Source organism: Phragmites australis, chromosome 23 (genome assembly GCF_958298935.1).
Source record: "Phragmites australis chromosome 23, lpPhrAust1.1, whole genome shotgun sequence".
NCBI lineage: Eukaryota > Viridiplantae > Streptophyta > Magnoliopsida > Poales > Poaceae > Phragmites > Phragmites australis.
In genome coordinates, this window is record NC_084943.1 from 16,523,329 (window position 1) to 16,544,194 (window position 20,866).

A 20,866-nucleotide genomic window follows, 5' to 3' on the forward strand; every position below is an offset into this window, starting at 1 on the left:
ATTATCATCATAAGAGGCAAGCAGCTTCGCCTTGTCATCCTCTGAAGCATTCTCGGGAATCACTGGCGGAATAGGGCATACAGGCTTGGCTGGACATGGCAGATCACCAGTAAGAAAATCCCAAAGGCGAAGACCCTTCATGTGCCACGTCATCCGTGGCACCCAGTCGCGATAATTAGTGCCATTAAAAAGCACCGGACATCGCGGAACCTGGAGACCACCTGACGAAGGAGTTGAGGATGACATCCTGAAGCAAAACACCTGCCGACGGCAATAGCGCAAGTGAAAAGTGGCGGTCGTCGGCAAGTGGGCAGAACAGAAGCGGCGGCAGCAGTACTCTTTTTTTTTTTTACCTCTTCCCTCTGCTGGTGCTAGCGGCTCTGTTCAACAGTGCTAAACATCCGTGGCACCGCAAGAGAGAGAGGAGCAGAGACACGGCGCCAGCAGGGGAGGGCGGTGGAGTCCGGCGATTGGCGGCGGAGGGCGAGTCCCCGACAGCGGTAGATTCTGGCGACTGGCGGCGGAGGGCGAGTTCCGGCGACTGACAGCGGAGTTCCAGCGAGTTTCGGCGACTGACAGCGGAAGGCGAGCCACCGTCGGCGGGGCTGAGATCCGCAGCGGCGCAAATCGGGCGGCGGCGGTGCGAAGAAGGCGGCGGCTGGACTGGAGAGGGTGGCGGCGCGCTTTCGGTGGCGTCGGGGCGGCGCGAAGCGAGGTCGGCGGCGGGGGAGCCCGTCGACGTCCAGCAGCGACGCAAATCGAGCGGCGGCGGGACTGCGGGGTCCGGCGGTGGCGCAATTGCAGCAGCGGCGGGGCGGACGCCGACGGCAACCGATGGAACGACGGTGATCCGAGCCGGCGGAACAGGAGCACGCAAGTGCAACGTGCGGTGGAGGAAAGAAAAAAAAATCGGCTAGGGAGAGAGAGAACGAACCCTAACCCTAGTTTTTGGCTCTAATACCATATTATGAATAGCACTTGTATTCAACATAGGGGCTCTAGGCCCAAATATATACATATACAGGTGGAGGCAAATATGCAGAAAACCCCTTATACAATGGGGAAAATACAAATACACTTATACATCTAACATTTATTAGATAGAAAGATAGTAAGGAAAAAGATGATGTGAGAACCAACTTATATCTTATGCAGTAGAGATTGGATGGCATGCATTCATAGCGCTTCCCTGCCCTTCCATCCTTGCTTCCCCATAATTGTTAAACAGAAGTGCTATGTTCTTGGCAGCTGAAGATGGAGAAAGGACAGGTAAAAACTAGAGTGTTTAGTTGTGTGCCGTGCTAGCGATAGGGATTATCGGAGAAAAAATGACCATGCTAGCTTATGGTCCAAGTTGGAGGAGTCCTAGGATTAGCATCGAACATATATATATTACGAGGAAAACATTTGGTGCAACAACGTCCTACTGGTGTTGCCGCTGCCTATGATCAATCATCTCGTAGGCGTTGGAGGGGGCCAGGAAAGCAAAAGTTAGAGTAGAATGTTGCAGGACATGAGCTCTCACAATTAACAAAGCACGAGAAATACTCTGCTACGCCATATGAGCAACTTTGACAATCCTATACCAGATATTGTTTCAGTATAATATAGTATACTACTGTTGAGCAAGCTACTGCGAGTGTATGGCGTGCCATTACGTAAAATCACACAAACAGAACATCCTTTGCTTGTTTGAGCAGTATACTTAACTGTAGCTTTTAATGCCATATATATTCTTGTCTAGTCCCTCCATTCGAAAATAAGTGTTATGTTTTGTTACATGCAGTCAATTGTTTTAAATTTTGGTTATAATTTATTTTTTATATTGAGTTTGGATATTTGAAAAATGATACGAGTAGATTTATCTCGAAAAGTACTTTCATAATAATATATTTTTATTATGTTTTTATCAATATATTATAAAAAAATAATAGTAAAAGTTACATTTTGAGGATCGTTTCGATATCTAAAACGGCACTTATTTCGGACTGCAGGGAGTATTTATTTTCAAACCAATTATCCCTTGTTTTCTATTGACTAAGATTATGCTCTTGATCCCAACTGTTAAATCTTAATATGTAAAATGGGTGGTGAATTAATTTTTGGTATGCTTCCGGATTAAAGCGGATGTATGGTGAGAAGACGAAATAAGAAACGACATTTATATGTACCTTTTGGGTCAATTTTTCAAACCATAACTAGGTGCTTGCAGAAACTTGAACCACATGTGGCCTGATATTCAGGTTGGCTGTTTTCGCACCACCTAGTCCCCTCATGTAATTTAGAAATTTTGATTACTAATAGTTATTCAGGTTGGCTGCTGGCCCATCAAATCGATGCAACACATCATCACTTTAGTGCAAATTGCAAAATATCTCAAGAAATAGATGGGGTTGGGGGGGGGGGGGGATGCACCCACCTTCCAGAGAAAATGCACCTACCTACCATCATCTCACAAGATACTATGTATAGTTCTTGCCGGCCAAACAAATCCTTTCCAAGAGGCACTTCGACCCTGCGGCCTTCTTCCAAGTATGTGGAGCAGAGGAGGAAAGCATAAGTCAATGTTTTGATTGATTGTTCGATAGACAAGCTACCCGGTTTATTTGGAAGTGCAACCTCAGTTTTCTATCGATTCGGAGTGTTAATGGATGTTTGGAAAGATTATACCTCCCAGCTTCATGTCAGATTTTAAGTTTATAGGGTAAAATAAAATGATTTAAGTATCTATTTTTATATTAAAATAGAAACAAAATGATTTATTCAAACACTCTCGATGCACTTATAACCCAGCTTCATAAATCCTTAGAACTAATAACATAATATTCAAAATATTGTTATAGCTAGACTTCTGCCTTACATACCCTTAACTAGCTAACAAGAAAAAGGAGTAGCTGCTTGGTTAGGCTTGGAGCCCATCCCTAGCCTGGGAATAAAGGCAGGCGACTCCATGAAGCCCAAGCCATCCACACCCCTTAGAATCCACCCCCTCACCTTCCTAGTCGTCCCTGCATCTCCCTCTCCCTATGTCTGGCCATTCTTCTCCCAAGACACACCTCCCCGACCACCCTCTCCCTGAAGCAAGCCCTACACGGTTATTCCAAGGATTGGACGGGAAGATTGGCACACGGGGATACAATTTGAGGTTGATGGGAGGGAAGATAGTATTGCAGGGCCATGGATCCTGCTGGTAATTGAGATAGGTAAGGATCTCTATTGTGGTGTTTGTTTACCCTAAGGTGACAGAATCTCTAGATCAATGACTAAAGGTCATAGTTGAGCATGATTAGGGTTCGATCAGGTTTAGAACTGTTGCTTGTGCTTGCGTTTTTAGGAACCTACGTGTGTGTTTCCCAGCTCATGGTGAATACACAAGTTGTAGGATATTGTGTAAGCTTTCCATGGAGTACTTGAACACTAGTTTTGGGTGAATGGTTTGGGAAATATGCTATCAGGAAGGAGTACTGTCTAGAAGGTTCAGTCGTTTGGTAGTAGTTATCGTATTCTGAATTTTAGGATTTCATAATGGCCAAATTAAATATTTCTATAATTAGTAAGTTGTAAGAATTTTTGTATAGTTGTTAATGGTGGTTTTATTTGTAGCTTTTGGATATGTATAAAAATATCTATGAAGTTATGAAGCATGTTGTTCTGTTTTGGACAGAACATTGTTCTGGGTTTGGGACAGGGGCTTAACGATTAATTTTGGCCTAATGGTAATGGAAGAGAAGTTAGGAAATTTTGTTTAGTTTATGGTGGTACAAGTTATTTGATCCTATATTCATGTATGAACTCTATCTTTACTTTCTTGTTGGGACAGTTGGGTAGTAGTTTCTGTCCAAAAGGAGTCTTGCGCCATTTTTTTTGCATAGGAACGACATTATTATATAATATCACACATTTGCCTCCTTGAATTGATGATGGATATGTAAAGTATTTGTTGACAGCTATGTAGCACTTTGGTTTAAAGAAAACAAAATAAAAAAAAGTCATACAGCACTAGCAGCCATATTGATTGTGTTTTTGGACAGATATATACCTTTGTTGTGGACAAGTCATTCTAACTGAAGCATTGTGATGTAAGTGATAATCCTGTGTTGGAATGAACTAAGGTCAAGTGTTGAACATGAATAATGTTATTGTTTTGTCACTGTTTTATTATAGGTTAATTCAACATTTTATTGAAGTTTGATGCTCTCAATTTTAGTCACTGTTGTGTTGATGCATTTGGTTCTCATGTCATTTCCCATTATGCACATATAAAGCCGGGAAGAGATATGCAAGTGAAAACAAACCTATATTTTGTTATGTGTACTGCAAGTGACAACAGAGCTATAATGTATTGTTATGTTCTGTGTTATGATTCGTACTTTGTTCTATATTATATGGCAGAGCTATTTATACGAAAACAGAGCTATTTTTGCTTGATCTAGATGCAGTGCTTTTTATGTTCAAATCAACTACAGTATGTTATTTGCTTGTCATGGATGGGCAATGAATGATATGAGGCCTCTGTTAAGCTTATGATGATTAGGTCATTTTCAGATTTTGGTTTCCATATTTGGTGGAAGTAGTGTTTAGGTTGAGCAAAATATCTATCCTCTTTTACCCCCAAATGTGGAGGCTAAAATTACTGGCCAAAGGACCGAGACAATTTGTGTTTCAATTTATTGGCAGATGATGATGTTGGATAGATAGAAGTTATTCGCTCTCCCAGAAATCACTTGCAACTCCTAAGTGCATTGCATTCGGTTGATACTTCTACATGCGATTTCTAGGGGGTGAACGGCTTTCAATTTATTAATTTTACTATCCAAATTCTGATGCCTATAGAAGCTAGATGTGTTTTTTTTGCAGATTATTTTTTATAGAAGCTAGATGTGATGTTTTTGCAAATGATGATGTTGGATAAATCTATGTCATTCACTCTTCTTGAAATTGTGTGCGGAAGTAATTGAATGCAATTTTGGAATAATGGGCATTCCGTAGCTTCTGCACATAATTTTGGAAGAGAGGCTGCCTTCTCTAGTGTTGCTATCCAAATTCTGATACCATTCTTACACAATTCAGTCAGTTGCTGCTTCGCATCCATCCTCCTTAGCTTTTCTTCCCTCTAGTCTTGAAGATGATGTCCGGAGATAGCACAAGTCCCTCTAGACTACATGGAACAAGTTCTGATAAGTATATGATTTTTTTCCTATTTTGATGAACGTGAACTATCTCATGTCGATTCTCCTCAACAAGAAAAGGAGGTCACTTCTCATCAACAAGAAGAGGAATTCACTTCCCAAAAGATCCTACAGCTCTTAGAAGAAATCACTTAAGGATCATTCCAGCCATCTCAGGAAAAAGATATACTAACATCCACTCTGGGAAACAAAGAGCACCCGAGACGCACACATGGTGTAGGGGTTACGGTTCCATGAAAGTTGGGTTTCCGTAACGAAGTCACTTCGTACAGGAGCCAAAGGAGAAACAAGGTTGAGCGCAAAGCAACCGAGCATGAATGGATGAGAATGAAGATCTACGTTGAGCTCCAAGAAAGGATGAAAAGGATGGAACAATGAGTCAAAGAGAGAGTATGGGCTCTCAGGTAGTAGGATGTAGCCATGACACTAGAATCTCCACCGGCACAGGACTGGAGTAGCTGTGCATATGTGCCACTTGGCTCTCCCGATAACATCATCCATCTAGAACACTTCCTTATCGAGAGATCTCCAAATGAATGCCCTGTCAATTACAATCCACATATCCTTAGAGACATATTCCCCGTCGATAACATAGAGAGACCACTAAGTGCAAGCTCCTATTGCCCACCACTATTGACTCTGCTCCCATCATTGAGGTTGGCACGGGCTTAGTATTTTCATGCAGAGGAGAACAAATGATTTACGGAGTCCCATTATAGCTTGATTATGCCAGGGTGTTAGTGGATATGGTATATGAGAATTGCATGTCCCTCCCAATTCCTATTCCCCTAGAGGATGACATCGTGGCACTTGGGGAGGTTGTCTACTCCATTATCCAATGGTTGAAGAAGTTCATATCTCTAGTTGCCCCTCCACTACCTCAACGGCCTCGACGATCGCCGTCTCCAGTACACGACGGTAGTGGCTTCTCTTTTTGTCATGTTGCGGCAAAGGTCAAACCTTCTTCTGTACCACATAGCACAATTGTCTCGCAAATCTGGCCAACAGTCTGCCAAAACGGTGCCTCTCTAAAAGCATAAAACCAGGAAATAGCTAGACAAGGAGGTAGAAGAAGAACCCATGCTAAACACCTATGTGGCAGGCTAGCCATTAGTGAGGCAGAAAGAGTTAGAGAGGATAGGCTGGGCAAGTACAATTCTACACAGAATTTACATGAGAAGGTTCAATGCGGAGAAACATCTCCCTTCTTGTTTTAGCATCAAGTACAAATGGAAACATTTCCTCAAACCAAGTGGATCCTTTATAGTGGGCTTTGATGATTTATTCCTTATCTACCGTTGTGACTCCCTTCATGTCAACCAATTGAATTCATGGACATTGTAAGCATTATTAATCATGGACTATGCTTAATAAGTTGCCTAACTCATTGATACACTCTTTCATTAACATTATTCTTATTTGTAGATGTATGATTCAAGAAGCCATGAGGGAGAATCCAAAAAACGAATTCCTTGACCCACAGGTCGTATGAGGCCCAACCATCATTAACTCACCGGTGGAAGTTGAGGATTACATCGCAGACTCCATGGTCGTGCTGTGGAACGAAGGACATCATTCTTCTAACGTACAACTATACAAACCAATGGCTGCTAGTTTGTATCTTTTCACATAATCAACATTGCATATACTTTCACCCTATGGAGTACGACATAGATAGGTATTCAAGTTTGACAGATTTACGGAGGGTGTTTGTCAGTGTATCAGGAACCGGAGGTCCCTGAATCCCGAGGCCAGGCCAGCCATCCGCCACATGGCGCCATCCCGCGGGGTCTCTCCTGTAGGATGAGAAAAGATCAAGTCACGGGAGAAGGCGCTCGGGGCCACAGTCGGTGGCTCCCGAGTACCCCAGTTCCCCGATGATCCACAGAATCCAATTACCGGGAAGAAAGTGCTCGGGGAGGTGTACGGTCACCCCCGAGCACACTAGTCCCCCGACGACCCGGAGAGCTAAGTTCCTGGAGAGAGTGCTCGGGGCTGTGTGCGGCAGCCCCCGAGCACTCGGTTCCCCGAGGATCCGTACAAGGGTGCTCGAGAGAGAGTGCTCGGGGCTGCGTCCTGCAGCCCCCGAGCACTCGGTTCCCCGAGGACCCGTACAAGAGTGCTCAGGAGAAAGTGCTCGGGGCTGCGTGCTGCAGCCCTCCAGCACTTGGTTCCCCGAGGACCCGTACAATAGTGCTCAGGAGAGAGTGCTCGGGGAGGTGAACAGTACCCCCGAGCACTCGGTACCCCGAGGACAAGGAAAGGCATTCTCGGGAGAGAGTGCTCGGGGAGGTGAACAGTACCCCCGAGCACTCTTTACCCCGACGACCCAGAAAGGCCCCCGAGGGCCCACTGATGAGGTGTCAACCAGTCAAAGGCCCGAGGCCGCATTTAATGAGCGTGCGTGGCCTGTCACCTCTAACTGCTCCCGCCGCGCTCAGCGTCAGTTCCTGCCATGTTTTGGCAGAGAGGCGTGGGGTTATTAATTGCACGGGTCCCGTCCCGTGCCATCCAGCCTGCCTTGGGATAACGTCGTAAGGACCAAGGCGTTCCGTCTGCCGCGCTGCTGTGGCAGGGGAACAAGACAGGGCGGGCATGCCGGGCTGCTCTGCGGCTGCCCGGTGGGCCCTCTCCACGGCGCCCGTTGCCAGGGCATTTATGGCGACGGATGACCGGGCGTGTGCCGTATTTTTCCACCCCCGGTCACTTCGCCCAGAGGAAATAATGACGCCCTTTCCATTTATGGTGTCTCAGAGCTCGTGCCCCCTCCTTCCGTTCGGGGCATGTCGCGGCCGGCGGGTACTTAAAGTAGCCGGCGGCGCAAAAGGAAAGACGAAGGGCAAGATACGAAGGATAGCTAAACAGAGACAAGAAAGAACATAGCTAAAGAAGACGGTTAGAGGCAACGGATAGAAAAGAACACAGCGCAAGAGAAACACTGTGAGGAAGGCTGAGCCCAGTCCCAGCCGAAGAACAAGGAGCCCAAGCTCTTAGATAGACCAACATTCTTGTAACCAGCAACGTCCTTGAGGGACTTCCTCAAGACAGTTATAGTATCCATACAGGAGTAGGGTATTACACCCCCGTACGGCTCGAACCTGTCTAAATTCTGGTACATTTACTTCTTCTTGCACTAGGTCAACACCCCCACCACCGGCCGTTGCATTCATTCCCATTTATTTCTCCGACGAACGTATTCAGAATCATCCCCCCGGCCGAATCTCTAAAAAGGGGTCTCTCGGGATCCCTGCGACTGGAGTTAATCCTCCGACAGCTGGCGCGCCAGGTAGGGGGGAAGCATCCCTGAATCTGTTTGCTTGTTTTCTTCCGCAGAAAAAATGGCCGGTGGTCACCGCCTCCAGCGTTCCGACTCCAGTTTCAGCGGGGAAATGCAGCCCCTCGCACAGGAGGCCCCAGCCGCCGCTGCGTCCCAGTAGCAGCAGCGATCTGCACGCGCGGCGTTCCCCTCCCAAGGGGACCTGGGCGCTGGGCCCAGCAGGGCCACCGCCGGCGTCGCCAGTGCACCATCGACCCCCAGCCGGTGGTCGAAACTCTTGCCGCCAGGTCCGCGTTTGGACAGCGTCGGGCGCCTCTCCTGCATAGGCTCGCCTTCGGCGAGGCCAGCCCCGGGAGCACGCTGCTTGAGGCGCATGCTCTCCTCAGGCATCCGCCTGTCCAGGCGACGGCGGAAACCCCGGAGGGCCGCTGGCTCCAGGAAGTCGCTGCCCTGGTCGACACTGCTCGCCGCCAGGTGCTGGCCGAGAGTTCTCGCGCCACCACTCAGCGTGGCGCCGCCAGAACCGGCCCATTGTCGGGTAACGTTCGCATTAGCCGGGGGGCCTTCAGGCGGAGCGCCGCCCCCCTGGCCGCGTCCGGAGCCCAGGACCTCCGCTTGCGTCTCAACGAGCGGAGGGGCCTCGAAGACGTGCGTGTCACTCTCGAGCGCCAGCGAGAGACCCGGCAGGAGGCCGAAGCTGAGGATCAGGCTTCCTCTTTGCCGGCCTATGATCGCCAGGGCTCCCCAGCTCGCTGGCGTTCACCGCCCAGGAACACCACCCGTGCCACAGGGTACGACACCGGCTGCCATGCCTTCACTAGCGAGCTTCGCCGGGTCAAATGGCCCTCCAAGTTCCGCCCCGAGCTGCCGGAGAAGTACAACGGGTCCATCGACCCCGTTGAGTTCCTCCAGATATACACCACCACCGTCCAAGTGGCCGGGGGCAGCGAAAAGGTGATGGCTAATTATTTCCATGTGGCCTTGAGGGGCTCTGCCCGTTCTTGGCTCATGAACTTACCCCCAGGGTCTATTAGCTCCTGGGATGATCTTTACCACCAGTTCGTGGCTAATTTTTAGGGTACGTTCGCGTGCCCCGGCTTGGAGTGCGACCTCCACGCCGTCAAGCAGCAGGAGGGGGAGACGCTGCGGTGCTTTATTCAGCATTTCAGCGAGGTCCGCAACACTATCCCCGGATAACCCCCCACGCTGTTATCGTTGCTTTCCGGCAGGGCTTCCGCGACGAGCGGATGCTCGAGAAGCTATGTACGCACGAGATCGAGACCACTGCGGAACTCTTCGCGCTGGCCGACAAGTGCGCCAAGGCGGCAGAGGCGCGGGCTTGGCACGCTCCGCGCCCCGAGCGCCCCGCCGCCAATCAACCAAGTTCTTCCCGCTCCGTCAGGCGGGAAAAGAAAAAGAGAAGGAGGTGCGAGGCTGTCCTCGTCGAGCCGGCCCAGGGCCCCGCCCATAGGCCGGCCCAAGAGCCCGGCCGCCGGCAAGAACACCGGGCGGTCGCCGATAGACGGCCTGCGCCCGCGAGAGCCCCGGCCCGGGCCCCTCCTAGGGCTCCGGCTCCCGCGAGGGCTCCGGCTCCCGCAAGGGCTCCGGCCCCCGCCCGGGCTCCCGCTCCAGCAAGGGCCCCCGCTCCTGCAGGGTCTGAGACAGGCAAATGGTGCCCAATCCACCAGACCAGATGGCATGATCTCACGGAGTGCCGTACGGTCAAGGGCCTCGTCGAGCAGCGCCAAAGGGAGCGCGACGAGTCCCGCGGGGGAGGCGATGCTGAGGCCGCCCTCGGCAACACAGAGCTCGACTTTCAAGAGCCTGAGCACACCGTCGCCTTCATCGACAGAGGCGCCTATACGCCTTCCTCGCGGCGCGGCATCAAGACCATGCGGCGCGAGGTATGCTCGGCAACCCCGAGCGAAGAGGCCACGAGGCCCCTGAGATGGTCGGACGCCCCGATCACATTCAGTATCGCCGATCACCCCGCCAGTACTGCAGGCATGGGGCGACTACCCTTGGTAGTGTCCCCCACCATCTACAATGTAAGGGTCGGCAGGGTGCTGATCGACGGGGGCGCAGGCCTCAACCTCCTCACCAAGGAGGCTTTCGAGAAGCTGCAGGTGCCCTCCAGGCGCCTAAAGCCGTCGCTCCTGTTCTGCGAGGTGACACCCGGGCACTCCCTGCCCCTCGGGCAGGTTGAGCTGCCCGTAACCTTCGGGAATCGGGATAACTTCCGCACGGAGAATGTCCTCTTCGACGTCGTGGAGCTCCCCCTCCCCTACAACGCCATCCTCGGGCGTCCGGCGCTCGCTAAGTTCATGATGGCTGCGCACTATGCGTATCTCACGGTCAAGATGCCAGGCCCAGCATACCCTATCTCCGTGACCGCCGACTCCGGCGGTGCCGTCTCCTGCGCCGAGTAGTCATACCTTGCCTTGGTCTCAGCTCAGGCCGAGGTCGAAGGCTGTCCAGGGGGCTCGGGACCCTCTTCATCCAAACCCCAACTCGCCGCCAACGCCTCCGTTCCTACAAAGGAGGTCGTGGTGGGCGAAGACGCCTCCCAGGTCATCACCTTCCTCCGGACTAACGCCGACATGTTTGCATGACAGCCGTCCGACATGCCCGGGATCCCTAGGGAGGTGATCAAGCACCACTTGGCTGTGCGTCCGAACGCACGCCCGGTGAAGCAGAAGGTCTGGCGGCAGGCGCCTGAGCGCCAAGAATTCATCCGGGAGCAGGTCAGCAAACTTCTTGATGCCGGATTTATCCGAGAAGCCCTCCACCCCGAGTGGCTGGCGAACCCAGTTATCATCCCGAAGGCCAACGGCAAGCTCCGCATGTGCGTGGACTACACCAATCTAAACAAGTCTTGCCCTAAAGATCCTTTTCCTTTACCCCGTATAGATCAGATTGTAGATGCAACTGCGGGATGTGATCTTTTGTGTTTTTTAGATGCAAACTCTGGTTATCACCAGATTCGCATGGCCGTAGAGGATGAAGAAAAAACTGCTTTCACCACCCCGGTGGGGACTTATTGCTATATGTTGATGCCTTTAGGTTTGTGCAACGCTGGGTGTTCTTTCCAGCGCGCTATTTGCATCACCCTTGATTCGCAGGTTGGCCGCAACGTCGAGGCCTACATCGATGATCTCGTGGTCAAATCCCGAGACCGCGCCACCTTGCTCGAAGACCTTGCCGAGACTTTCAATAGTCTCCGCACTACCCGCCTGAAGCTCAACCCTGAGAAGTGTGTCTTTGGGGTACCTGCAGGCAAGCTCCTCGATTTCTTGGTTTCCAGTCGAGGGATCGAGGCCAATCCAGAGAAGATCCGGGCCATCGAGCAGATGCGACCCCCGGCTTGACTCAAGGAGGTTCAGCGTCTCGCCGGCTGCATGGCGGCCCTCGGGCGCTTCATCTCCAAACTTGGGGAGCGGGGGCTCTCCCTCTTCAAGCTTCTGAAGAAGACCGGTCATTTCGACTGGACGCCAGAGGCCGAGCAGGCCTTCCGCGATCTGAAGAAGTATCTCACCTCACCACCCGTGCTGGTGGCTCCGTCCGAAGGCGAGCCACTGCTACTCTACGTATCGGCCACTCCTTAGGTCGTAAGCATGGTGCTGGTGGTGGAGCGCGACGAGTGCGCGGGGCCAGGTGCTGGGTCCCAGCTCCCGGCCACCCCCGGGCACTCCCCCGTCCTCGCGGCTCCTCCCGAGCAGGGGGTCGAGCCCGAGCACTCGGCTCCTCCCGACCAGGGAGTAGAGCCTGAGCACCCGGTCAGCCCCGACCACGTCGTCGAGTCTGGGGGCTGTAACAGCCCCTCGGGTAAGGCCGCGGTCCGGGCCCACCGGGTACAGCGACCGGTGTACTTCGTCAGTGAAGTCCTCCGGGAGGCCAAAACAAGGTACCCCCAGGCTCAGAAGCTGCTCTACGCCGTGCTCATCGCTTCCCGGAAGCTGCGCCACAACTTCCAGGCGCACAAAGTCTCGTTGGTTACCACGTACCCACTGGGACCCATACTCCGGAACCGAAAAGGCAGTGGGTATGTAGTCAAGTGGGCGGTGAAGCTGGCGGAGTTCGACCTGCACTTTGTCAGCCGCCAGGCGATCAAAAGCCAGGCACTCTGTGACTTCGTGGCAGAGTGGACACCCATCCCTGAGGTCGGCCCAGAAGATATCTCTGCATATCCCGGGCACGATGCGCCCGGGTACTGGATCATGCATTTCGACGGTTCCCACCTCCCCAACGGGTGAAGAAATCCAGTACGTCGTGTAGCTGCAGTTTCGCGCACCCAACGACATGGCGGAATATGAAGGTCTCATCGCTGGCCTCCGAGCCGCGGTGGGCCTCGGGATTCGTCACCTCATGGTCAAGGGAGATTCCCAGCTGGTGGTCAACCAGGTATCCAAAGAGTACCAGTGCACGAATCCTCAAATGTCGGTGTACGTGGTGGCAGTCAGGAAGCTGGAGAAGCGCTTCGACGGCCTGGAGCTGCGGTACATCCCTCGCCGTGATAACGCTCTGGCCGACGACCTCTCCCGCCTGGCGTCCTCCCGTGCGCGCGTCCCTGTCGGAGTCTTTGAAGAAAGAATCACACGACCTTCCGTCCTGCCAGCCGAACAGGGTGAAGGGGAAACCTCGAACTCAATTCAGGGGACCCAGCGGCGCCCTCAGTGGGAAGCCCCGTCAGGGTGCCGCCGTTCGGCGAGTGCGCTGCGCTTGCTGAATGTTCTCAAGATGCCTCGTGGATGGACGACATCCGAGGGTACTTGAAGGAAAAGTTCCTCCCCGGGGATGAGGCGTCTGCTGAAAGAGTTGCTCGGCAATCCAAACACTATGCCATAGTAGATGGGGATCTCTACCAGCGTAGCGCAGGCGGCATTCTCCTGAAATGCATCACCCGGGCAGAAGGCTGCGAGCTTCTCGCTGAGATCCACAAGGGCGAGTGCGGTGGCCATGCATCGTTCCACACGCTGGTCGGGAAGGCCTTCCGGCAAGGTTTCTACTGGCCTACAGCTCTCCAGGATGCTTCCGAGCTGGTTCGGCGCTGCAGAGCATGCCAGTTCCATGCAAAGCAGGTTCACTAGCCGGCTCAGGCTCTTCACACCATCCCCCTGTCATGGCCTTTCGCAGTCTGGGGGCTGGACATTCTGGGTCCATTCCCCCGAGCAATCGGGGGCTATGAGTACCTCTATGTCGCCATCGACAAGTTCACCAAGTGGCCGGAGGCGGTCCCAGTCATCAAGGTGACCAAGAACATGGCGCTCCAGTTCATCCGCGGCATCACCAGTCGCTTTGGTGTTCCGAACCGGATCATCACCGACAACGGCACTCAGTTCACAAGTGCCCTGTTCGGGGACTACTGCGAAGACCTCGGAATCAAGCTCTGCTTCGCCTCCATCGCTCATCCTCGTAGCAACGGGGAGGTCGAGCGCGCCAACGCGGAGATACTGAAGGGGCTCAAAACCCGGACCTACGACGTGCTCGCAAAGCACGGAAAGGGGTGGGTCGACGAACTGCCTGCCGTGCTATGGGCCAACCGGACCACACCGAGCCGCGCTACCGGGGAGACTCCTTTCTTCCTCGTGTACGACGCTGAGGCGGTCCTCCCCTCCGAGCTCACTCTAGGCTCCCCTCGGGTGCATGCCTACTCTAAAGGCGAACAGGAGCAGAAGAGGCGCGACAACATCGACTATTTGGAGGAGCACCAGCGGCGTGCCGCCGTCCGAGCAGCCCGCTACCAGCAAAGCCTGCGGTGCTACCATCAGCGCCACGTCCGGGCCCGGTCTCTCGAGGTGGGGGATCTAGTTCTCCGACGCGTCCAGTCGCGCGAAGGAAGGAATAAGCTGTCCCCTATGTGGGAAGGCCCCTTCACCGTGATCGGAGTCCCGCGAGAAGGCTCTTTTCGGTTGGCAGCAGAAGGTGGGCAACCGCTCCCCAACCCATGGAACATCGAGCACCTGCGCAAGTTCTACCCGTAGATGGCCATGCTCGCGGCTTAGGTCAACCAGGCCGGGGGCTTCCCCCCCGCCTAAGTTGACCGGGGGCTACCACTAACTGGGTAAGTTACCCAACCTTGTAAAAAAATTGTCAATACAGTATGTGTATCAATGTGCAATCATATGTCAATTTTGTTTTTCTGGATTCCATATGTTTAATCTGTCTGGTGAGATGCTCGATTGTGCGAGAAAAGTTCGCTCTCTCATTTTCCCCGCTGATAAAAGTTGCCGTTGGCTTACGTCTGTTGTGGTAGGCTGTGGTCTTCGGTGTCGTGGCAGGCTCCCGGGCACTACCGAGTCCCTGGGGTTCTCGGGTAATCTTATCGCTCGAGCTGCTCGAGTAGTCTGGAGCCTAGGCCTCAGGGGCGGGCTGTTGGTGCTCGGTCTGGTCTGTCATACCCGGGCGCTATCGAACCATAGGACCTCTGGGTTATGCCTCTGTCTGCTCTTGTCCGCCGATCTGGGTATTCGAGAGGTCTCGGGTCGAAAACGAGAGCAGTCTATAGTGAGTGCCGCACTAACAGAGTGCACCAATCAAAGAATTTCTCCATTTTTTCTCAAGTCATAGATCGACAATCAAAAGCAAAAGCAGCTCGACCGTGAAGGCCTCAGTGCCTAGGTCACTGCTCGGCCCCAAGGGTCCTCGGGTGGTCCTACCGCTCAAGCGTGAGTGGTCGAGATTGCCTAACCCCGGGCTCCTCACGCGCCCCCTGGTGCTCGGGCGCCCCGGCCGTGGGAACCAAGTTCCCGGGCACCCCGAGCTCGGAGCGCATGCCCCTCCTGGATCGGTTGGCTGAAAGGCTGACAGCTGTCCGGTGAGTGGTTAAGTTCAGACGAATTTACATTCAATAATATTTTGTTCCCGAGTCGTCCTCGGGGGCCCTCGTATTCTAATCTGCTCGGTGAGATGGTCTCCTCGCGCACAAAACCCTACCGAGTGTCCACTTTTTCCTAGAACGACAGAACGGTCCGTAGAAAGGTGTACCGTACGTGCGGTAATGTCCGATCGAAGTCTTTCATGGTGGTCGCGGTGTTCGGTCCGCTTTTAGGGCCCCGAGCACTACCGAGTCCCTGGGCGCCCTGGGTAATCCTATCGCTCGAGCCGCTCGAGTAGTCCGGAGCCTAGGCCTCAAGGGCGGGCTGTCGGTGCTCGGTCCAGTCCGTCCTAAACCCGGGCACCACTGAACCATGGGGACTCTTGGTCCCATTCCCGCCCGCGCGTGTCTCCAGTCTGCTGATTAAGTGGTCACAAGGTGGAAAAGTGTTCACCGGTCGTGGCGTGCTCCGTGCTGGATCGATCTATCTCCCGAGCAAGGAAGTTCATGCCTTTATCTTTTGACTTAGCCGTTGCGGACTCGCGAGGGCTCGGGGGCTGAACGCACCGAGAAGGACGGTCGGGGCGACTTCGTTCTCGGGGAAGGGAAGGTCGGGGTCGGTCCGACTGAGTACTCATCAGGGCATCAAGTGAAAAAAGCAGAAACTACACTAAGCACTCAGAAGAATACTGGAGTTGCGACCCCAAAGAAAGGCTTCCATTATATTCACAAAAAAGGATAGCTGTTCTGAGGGATCACTCCCATATTTACATCAAGTCAAAAAGAAAAGAAGAAGAAAAAACTACTACAAAAGCCTAGTCGGAGTCGGAGTCGGAGCCTTCGTTGCCGCTCCTCGGTACTGGGGGCGGCGGCACCTCCCGCTTGAAACCGGCCACCACCACGGCGGCGGTGCTCCGAACCGCCTCCCGGGCGGCCTCCTCCTCGGTTTCAACCACCCCTTCCTGAGCTGGTTCCAGCGGGAAGTTCGGGTCCCGGCTCCGGTAGCAAGCCAGGACGTGTTCGGCACTGCTTGGGCCAAGCCACGCCCCTCCCGGGCGGCGAGTTCCTGGACGGCCCAGGGCAGCGCCTCGAGGTGCTCGCAGACCTTCTGGAAGCCTAGGGCGTACTGGCCAGGGGCTCCCCCCTTCTTCTCCACGAGAAGTTGCCCGAGTCCGGCCACCATCACGGACCACTGCATCCGTTGGAGGGTGTCCTCTAGCATCAGCTGCAGGCTGGCCCGTTCGACCGAGGCGGCCTCGAGCTCCTCCATCGCGGTCCGCAGTCGCTCCTCGAGCCCCTGGCCCCCGGTCGCACCGGCAGAGCCAGCGCCGGGTGCCTGGCCCACGGCCAGCTTCACCTGCCCCGCCAGGACGAACAGGGCCTGCTCGCGGGAGGCCAGCTCCGCCTCGGACTTGGCAATCCGCTCCTCCCTAGCAGCAGCGACCGCCGCCGCCTCGGCAGCCTCCGCCTCTCGGCGGGCCAGCAGATCCTCCTGGGCCCCCAAGTCCGCCGCCGTTATCTCGGCGTCGATCTCCCAGATCGCGACGTCCTCCTCCCGGCGTTGGAGCTCCCCCTCGACGTGCTGGAGTTCCTCTGCCCAGTACTGGAGCTCGGTGTGGGTCCGGTCGACTTCACCTTTCTGGCGAGCTAAGTCGGCCTGGAAGGCCTCTGCTGCCCTCTCGCGGTTCACCGCCGCCTCCTCCCGCTCCTGCGCCTGCCTCTCCCTGGCAAGGGCCTCGGCCAGGCGGGCGGTGTCTTCCCGCTCCCGTGCGAATTCCGCGCGGGTGTCCTCCAGAGCCTTCTGCTCCCGCACGACCTCCGCGCGGGCCTCCTCCAAGGCCTTCCGGCCCTCCTCCATGGCGCGCTGCTCATCCTCGTTGGCGGCGCGCGCCGCGGCAAGGCGAGAGTCAAAAACGCGCCAAGCCGCGGCGAGCTGCGCTCTTTCCGTGGCCAGAGCGGCGCGCTCTTTCCGTGGCCAGAGCGGCGCGCTCCGCCTCTCGCTGTGCCATCTCCTCCGCTATGGCCGCCTCCAGCCGCCCGATCACCTCCTGGGCGCTCCCAAGCACGACCGGGAGAGGTTCGGTGGGTTGGCTGGGCGGCGGCTGGGCACTGGGTCCCCTGCGAGCCTTCCCCGGGGGGCTCGGGGTCCCCGAAAACTGCCACGCGGTCAACCGCCCCGCGCTCAGCGCGCTTGGGGTGGGCTCGGACGCCGCCGGACGCTCGGGCGGTAGCTGCATCTCTGTCTCGGCCGCCGCATCCGCTGGCCCCGTCTCGGCCGCCACGTCCGCCGGCCCCAGCTCCGCCGGCCCCGGCACCGCCGCCGCGCCCGTCAGCCCCGACTCCGCCGCCGTGCTTGCCAGCCCTGGCTCGGCCGGTGCACTTGGCTTAGGCGCGCTCGGCTCAGGGGCTGGCGTCGGCCTCGGTGCCTCAGGCCGTCCCTGGCTCTCGGCGGCGCCCGTAGGTGGCCTGCAGGAGAAGAATGAGACCAAAATTCAGAACTTAGTCCGGGCAAAGCACACCCAAGAAAGAATGGAGGACGAAACTTACGTGGTTGTGGGTCTTCGGTACTGCCACCTTGCTGCCGGAATCCTGAACTCCGGGCTCGATGGTGTTGGCCCGGAGTCCTCCCTCCTTCTCTTCCGTTGGGGGTTCTGCGGGGCCGCCGCGTGGTCTTCGGGCGCCGAATCAGGCCCAAGCAGACCAAGGTGCGGTTCCAGAACCGCAGATGCCGCCCCCGCCGACGGCCCCGCGTTGGACGACTGGCCGTCCCGGCTTCCCCCCTCGCCTGGCAACGGCATCGACGGGGACTCCGGCATAGGAATAAAGAGCCGGGGCGCTTCCCCCGGTCCTCCGGCGCCGTCGCCGCCCCGCTGCCGGCGGTGCCTCCTCCTCCGGTGCGGCGGCTGCTGCCCGTAGCAGCCCTACTACTGGCCTGCGGCTCGCCGCTAGTGGCGCCTGGGCCACCAGCCTGCGCCGGACCACTTGCGGCCTCCTCGTCGGCCACCTCATCCACCCCGGGGATCTCGGTGGTCTCGGGACTCTGGCGCCTCAGCCGGTCGACCAACCCCTGGGCGTCGAACTCCGGCAGCTTCGCCTGGATCGCCACCTGGTCAAGATTGGCGCAGAGCGCCATCTCTTTCCACGGGAGCTCCGCCCGGCTCAGCTCATTCACCCCGGTCACCACCCGGAGCATGCCCCTCAACTCCGGCGTGCCCAGGTCCCAGTCCTCGCCGATCTGGGTCCGGGTGATGTCCTCAGGTCCGGTGTAGAGCCAGCAGGGCTGGGCCCACTCCCGCAGGGGCGCCAAGCGGCGGCGCAGGAAGTCCGCCACCACCATCACCGAGGTGAGCCCATCATCGCACAGGAACCCGATGCGCTCCAAGACCGACTCCAGCCGCGCGTCTGTCGGCGGCGGTACCTCCCAGGTCGCCTTCTGGGGTTCCGCCGCCACCTCTGGCAGGGTAAGACGGTCGTGGGGGTTGACATCGACGTAGAACCAATCGCGCCGCCATTCCTCCCACTTGCTTCGCAGCACCTGGGGGATGTATCGCTCCCCCAGGCCGTCCCACAGCCGGAAGCTGCAGCACCCAGCGACGTCCGCGGTGGAGAAGCCCCTCTTCTTCCCAGCAGACCGCAGCGCGAAGAAATGCCGGAAGAGTGTCACCGATGGCGACACCCCCACGAACATCTCGCAAAAGTGGGCAAAGACCGCTAGGATGACGACCGAATTGGGGCTCAGGTGCACCAGCTGGATCCCGTAGGTGTTGAGGATTTGAAGGAAGAACGTGGAGAACGGCGGCACCAGCCCGGCCGCCACAAAGGAGGTGAACAGGACGATGCACTCCGAGCGGGTCGTCGCCGGTGGGAAGCTTGCCGGCGTCACCACCAGGGCCCCCTGCTGGCCCTCGGGGACCAACAACTTCCAAATCTTCCCCGTCGCCTCCTCGTTCGACAGGCGAGACTCCGGCAGCACGCCGTCGGGAGTCTTGTCACGGCGGCTTCCTCCTGCTCTCGGCATTTCATCGGGGCGGGAGATGATCTGGACGGTGGAGAAGGGGAGGTGCTCCGATCGCCTAAGGAGAGTCTAAGGGCTCAAGAGCGCAAAGAAAGCAGGGGCTGGATCACGAGATGGCATAAAGAGGAGGGCGGTTCGCTCCCCTCCTCCTTTTATACCCTCGGGAATTCAAACGTCTCCTGCCATAGCGCACTCGGCGGGACGGTTTCCTCGATCGATGCAACCGCCAGGCGAGTCTCCCACAGGTCGTGCGGTGTCAGCGGTTGCGAGGCGTATTTTCCTCGATTCGCGCGGCTGCCGCGCGTGCCGCCTGCTCCGTCATCACGCACCGCCTGTCCCGTTGTCATACCCTTCGGGAGTTGTGTGGACGCGCATCCATTCGGCTCCCCATTGGGCCGTACCAAAGGCCCAGACCGAAGGGACCACCTTCTGAAAGCTCGCCACGTGGCGTTCGCGCTGGCTTCGGCCTCGTTCGCGACGAAGGGCCCATCTGCAGTCTCTGGGCCATTGCCAGCCAATGTGCCCGGGGGCTACTGTTGGTGTATCAGGAACCGGGGGTCCCCGAATCCCGAGGCCAGGCCAGCCATCTGCCACATGGCGCCATCCCGTGGGGTCTCTCCTGTAGGATGAGAAAAGATCAAATTACGGGAGAAGGTACTCGAGGCCACAGTTAGTGGCTCCCGAGTACCCCAGTTCCCCGATGATCCACGGAATCCAAGTACCGGGAAGAAAGTGCTCGGTGAGGTGTACGGTCACCCCCGAGCACCCTAGTCCCCAGACAACCTGGAGAGCTAAGTTCTGGGAGAGAGTGCTCGGGGCTACGTGCGGCAGCCCCTGAGCACTCGGTTCCCCGAGGATCCATACAAGGGTGCTCGAGAGAGAGTGCTCGGGGCTGCGTCCTGCAGCCCCCGAGCACTCGGTTCCCCGAGGACCCGTACAAGAGTGCCCGGGGAGGTGAACAGTACCCCCGAGCACTCGGTACCCCGAGGACAAGGAAAGGCATTCTCGGGAGAGAGTGCTCGGGGAGGTGAACAGTACCCCCGAGCACTCTTTACCCCGACGACCCAAAAAGGCCCCCGAGGGGCCCACCGATGAGGTATCAACCAGTCAAAGGCCGGAGGCCGTATTTAATGAGCGTGCGTGGCCTGTCACCTCCAACTGCTCCCGCCGCGCTCAGCGTCAGTTCCTGCCATGTTTTGGCAGAGAGGCGTGGGGTTATTAATTGCACGGGTCCCGTCCCGTGCCATCCGGCCTGCCTCGGGATAACGTCGTAAGGACCAAGGCGTTCCGTCTGCCACGCTGCTGTGGCAAGGGAACAAGACAGGGCAGGCATGCCGGGCTGCTCTGCGGCTGCCCGGTGGGCCCTCTCCACGGCGCCCGTTGCTAGGGCATTTATGGCGACGGATGACCGGGCGTGTGCCGTATTTTTCCACCCCCGGTCATTTCGCCCAGAGGAAATGATGACGCCCTTTCCATTTATGGCATCTCGAAACTCGTGCCCCCTCCTTCCGTTCGGGGCATGTCGCGGCCGGCGGGTATTTAAAGCAGCCGGCGGCACAAAAGGAAAGACG

The 20,866-nt window shown here is 55.9% G+C and overlaps 1 protein-coding gene across 1 annotated transcript; it reads right to left on the reverse strand.

Annotated features, from left to right (window-relative positions):
• Positions 1–349: 349 nt before the first annotated feature.
• LOC133906013 (uncharacterized) lies at positions 350–18,078 on the reverse strand. Its single transcript, XM_062347819.1, has 4 exons — positions 17,936–18,078; positions 17,453–17,746; positions 17,016–17,280; positions 350–913 (listed from the first exon to the last, which is right to left on the reverse strand). Exons 1-4 carry the CDS (start codon positions 18,076–18,078, stop codon positions 350–352), a joined length of 1,266 nt encoding a protein of 421 aa, XP_062203803.1.
• Positions 18,079–20,866: the final 2,788 nt, after the last annotated feature.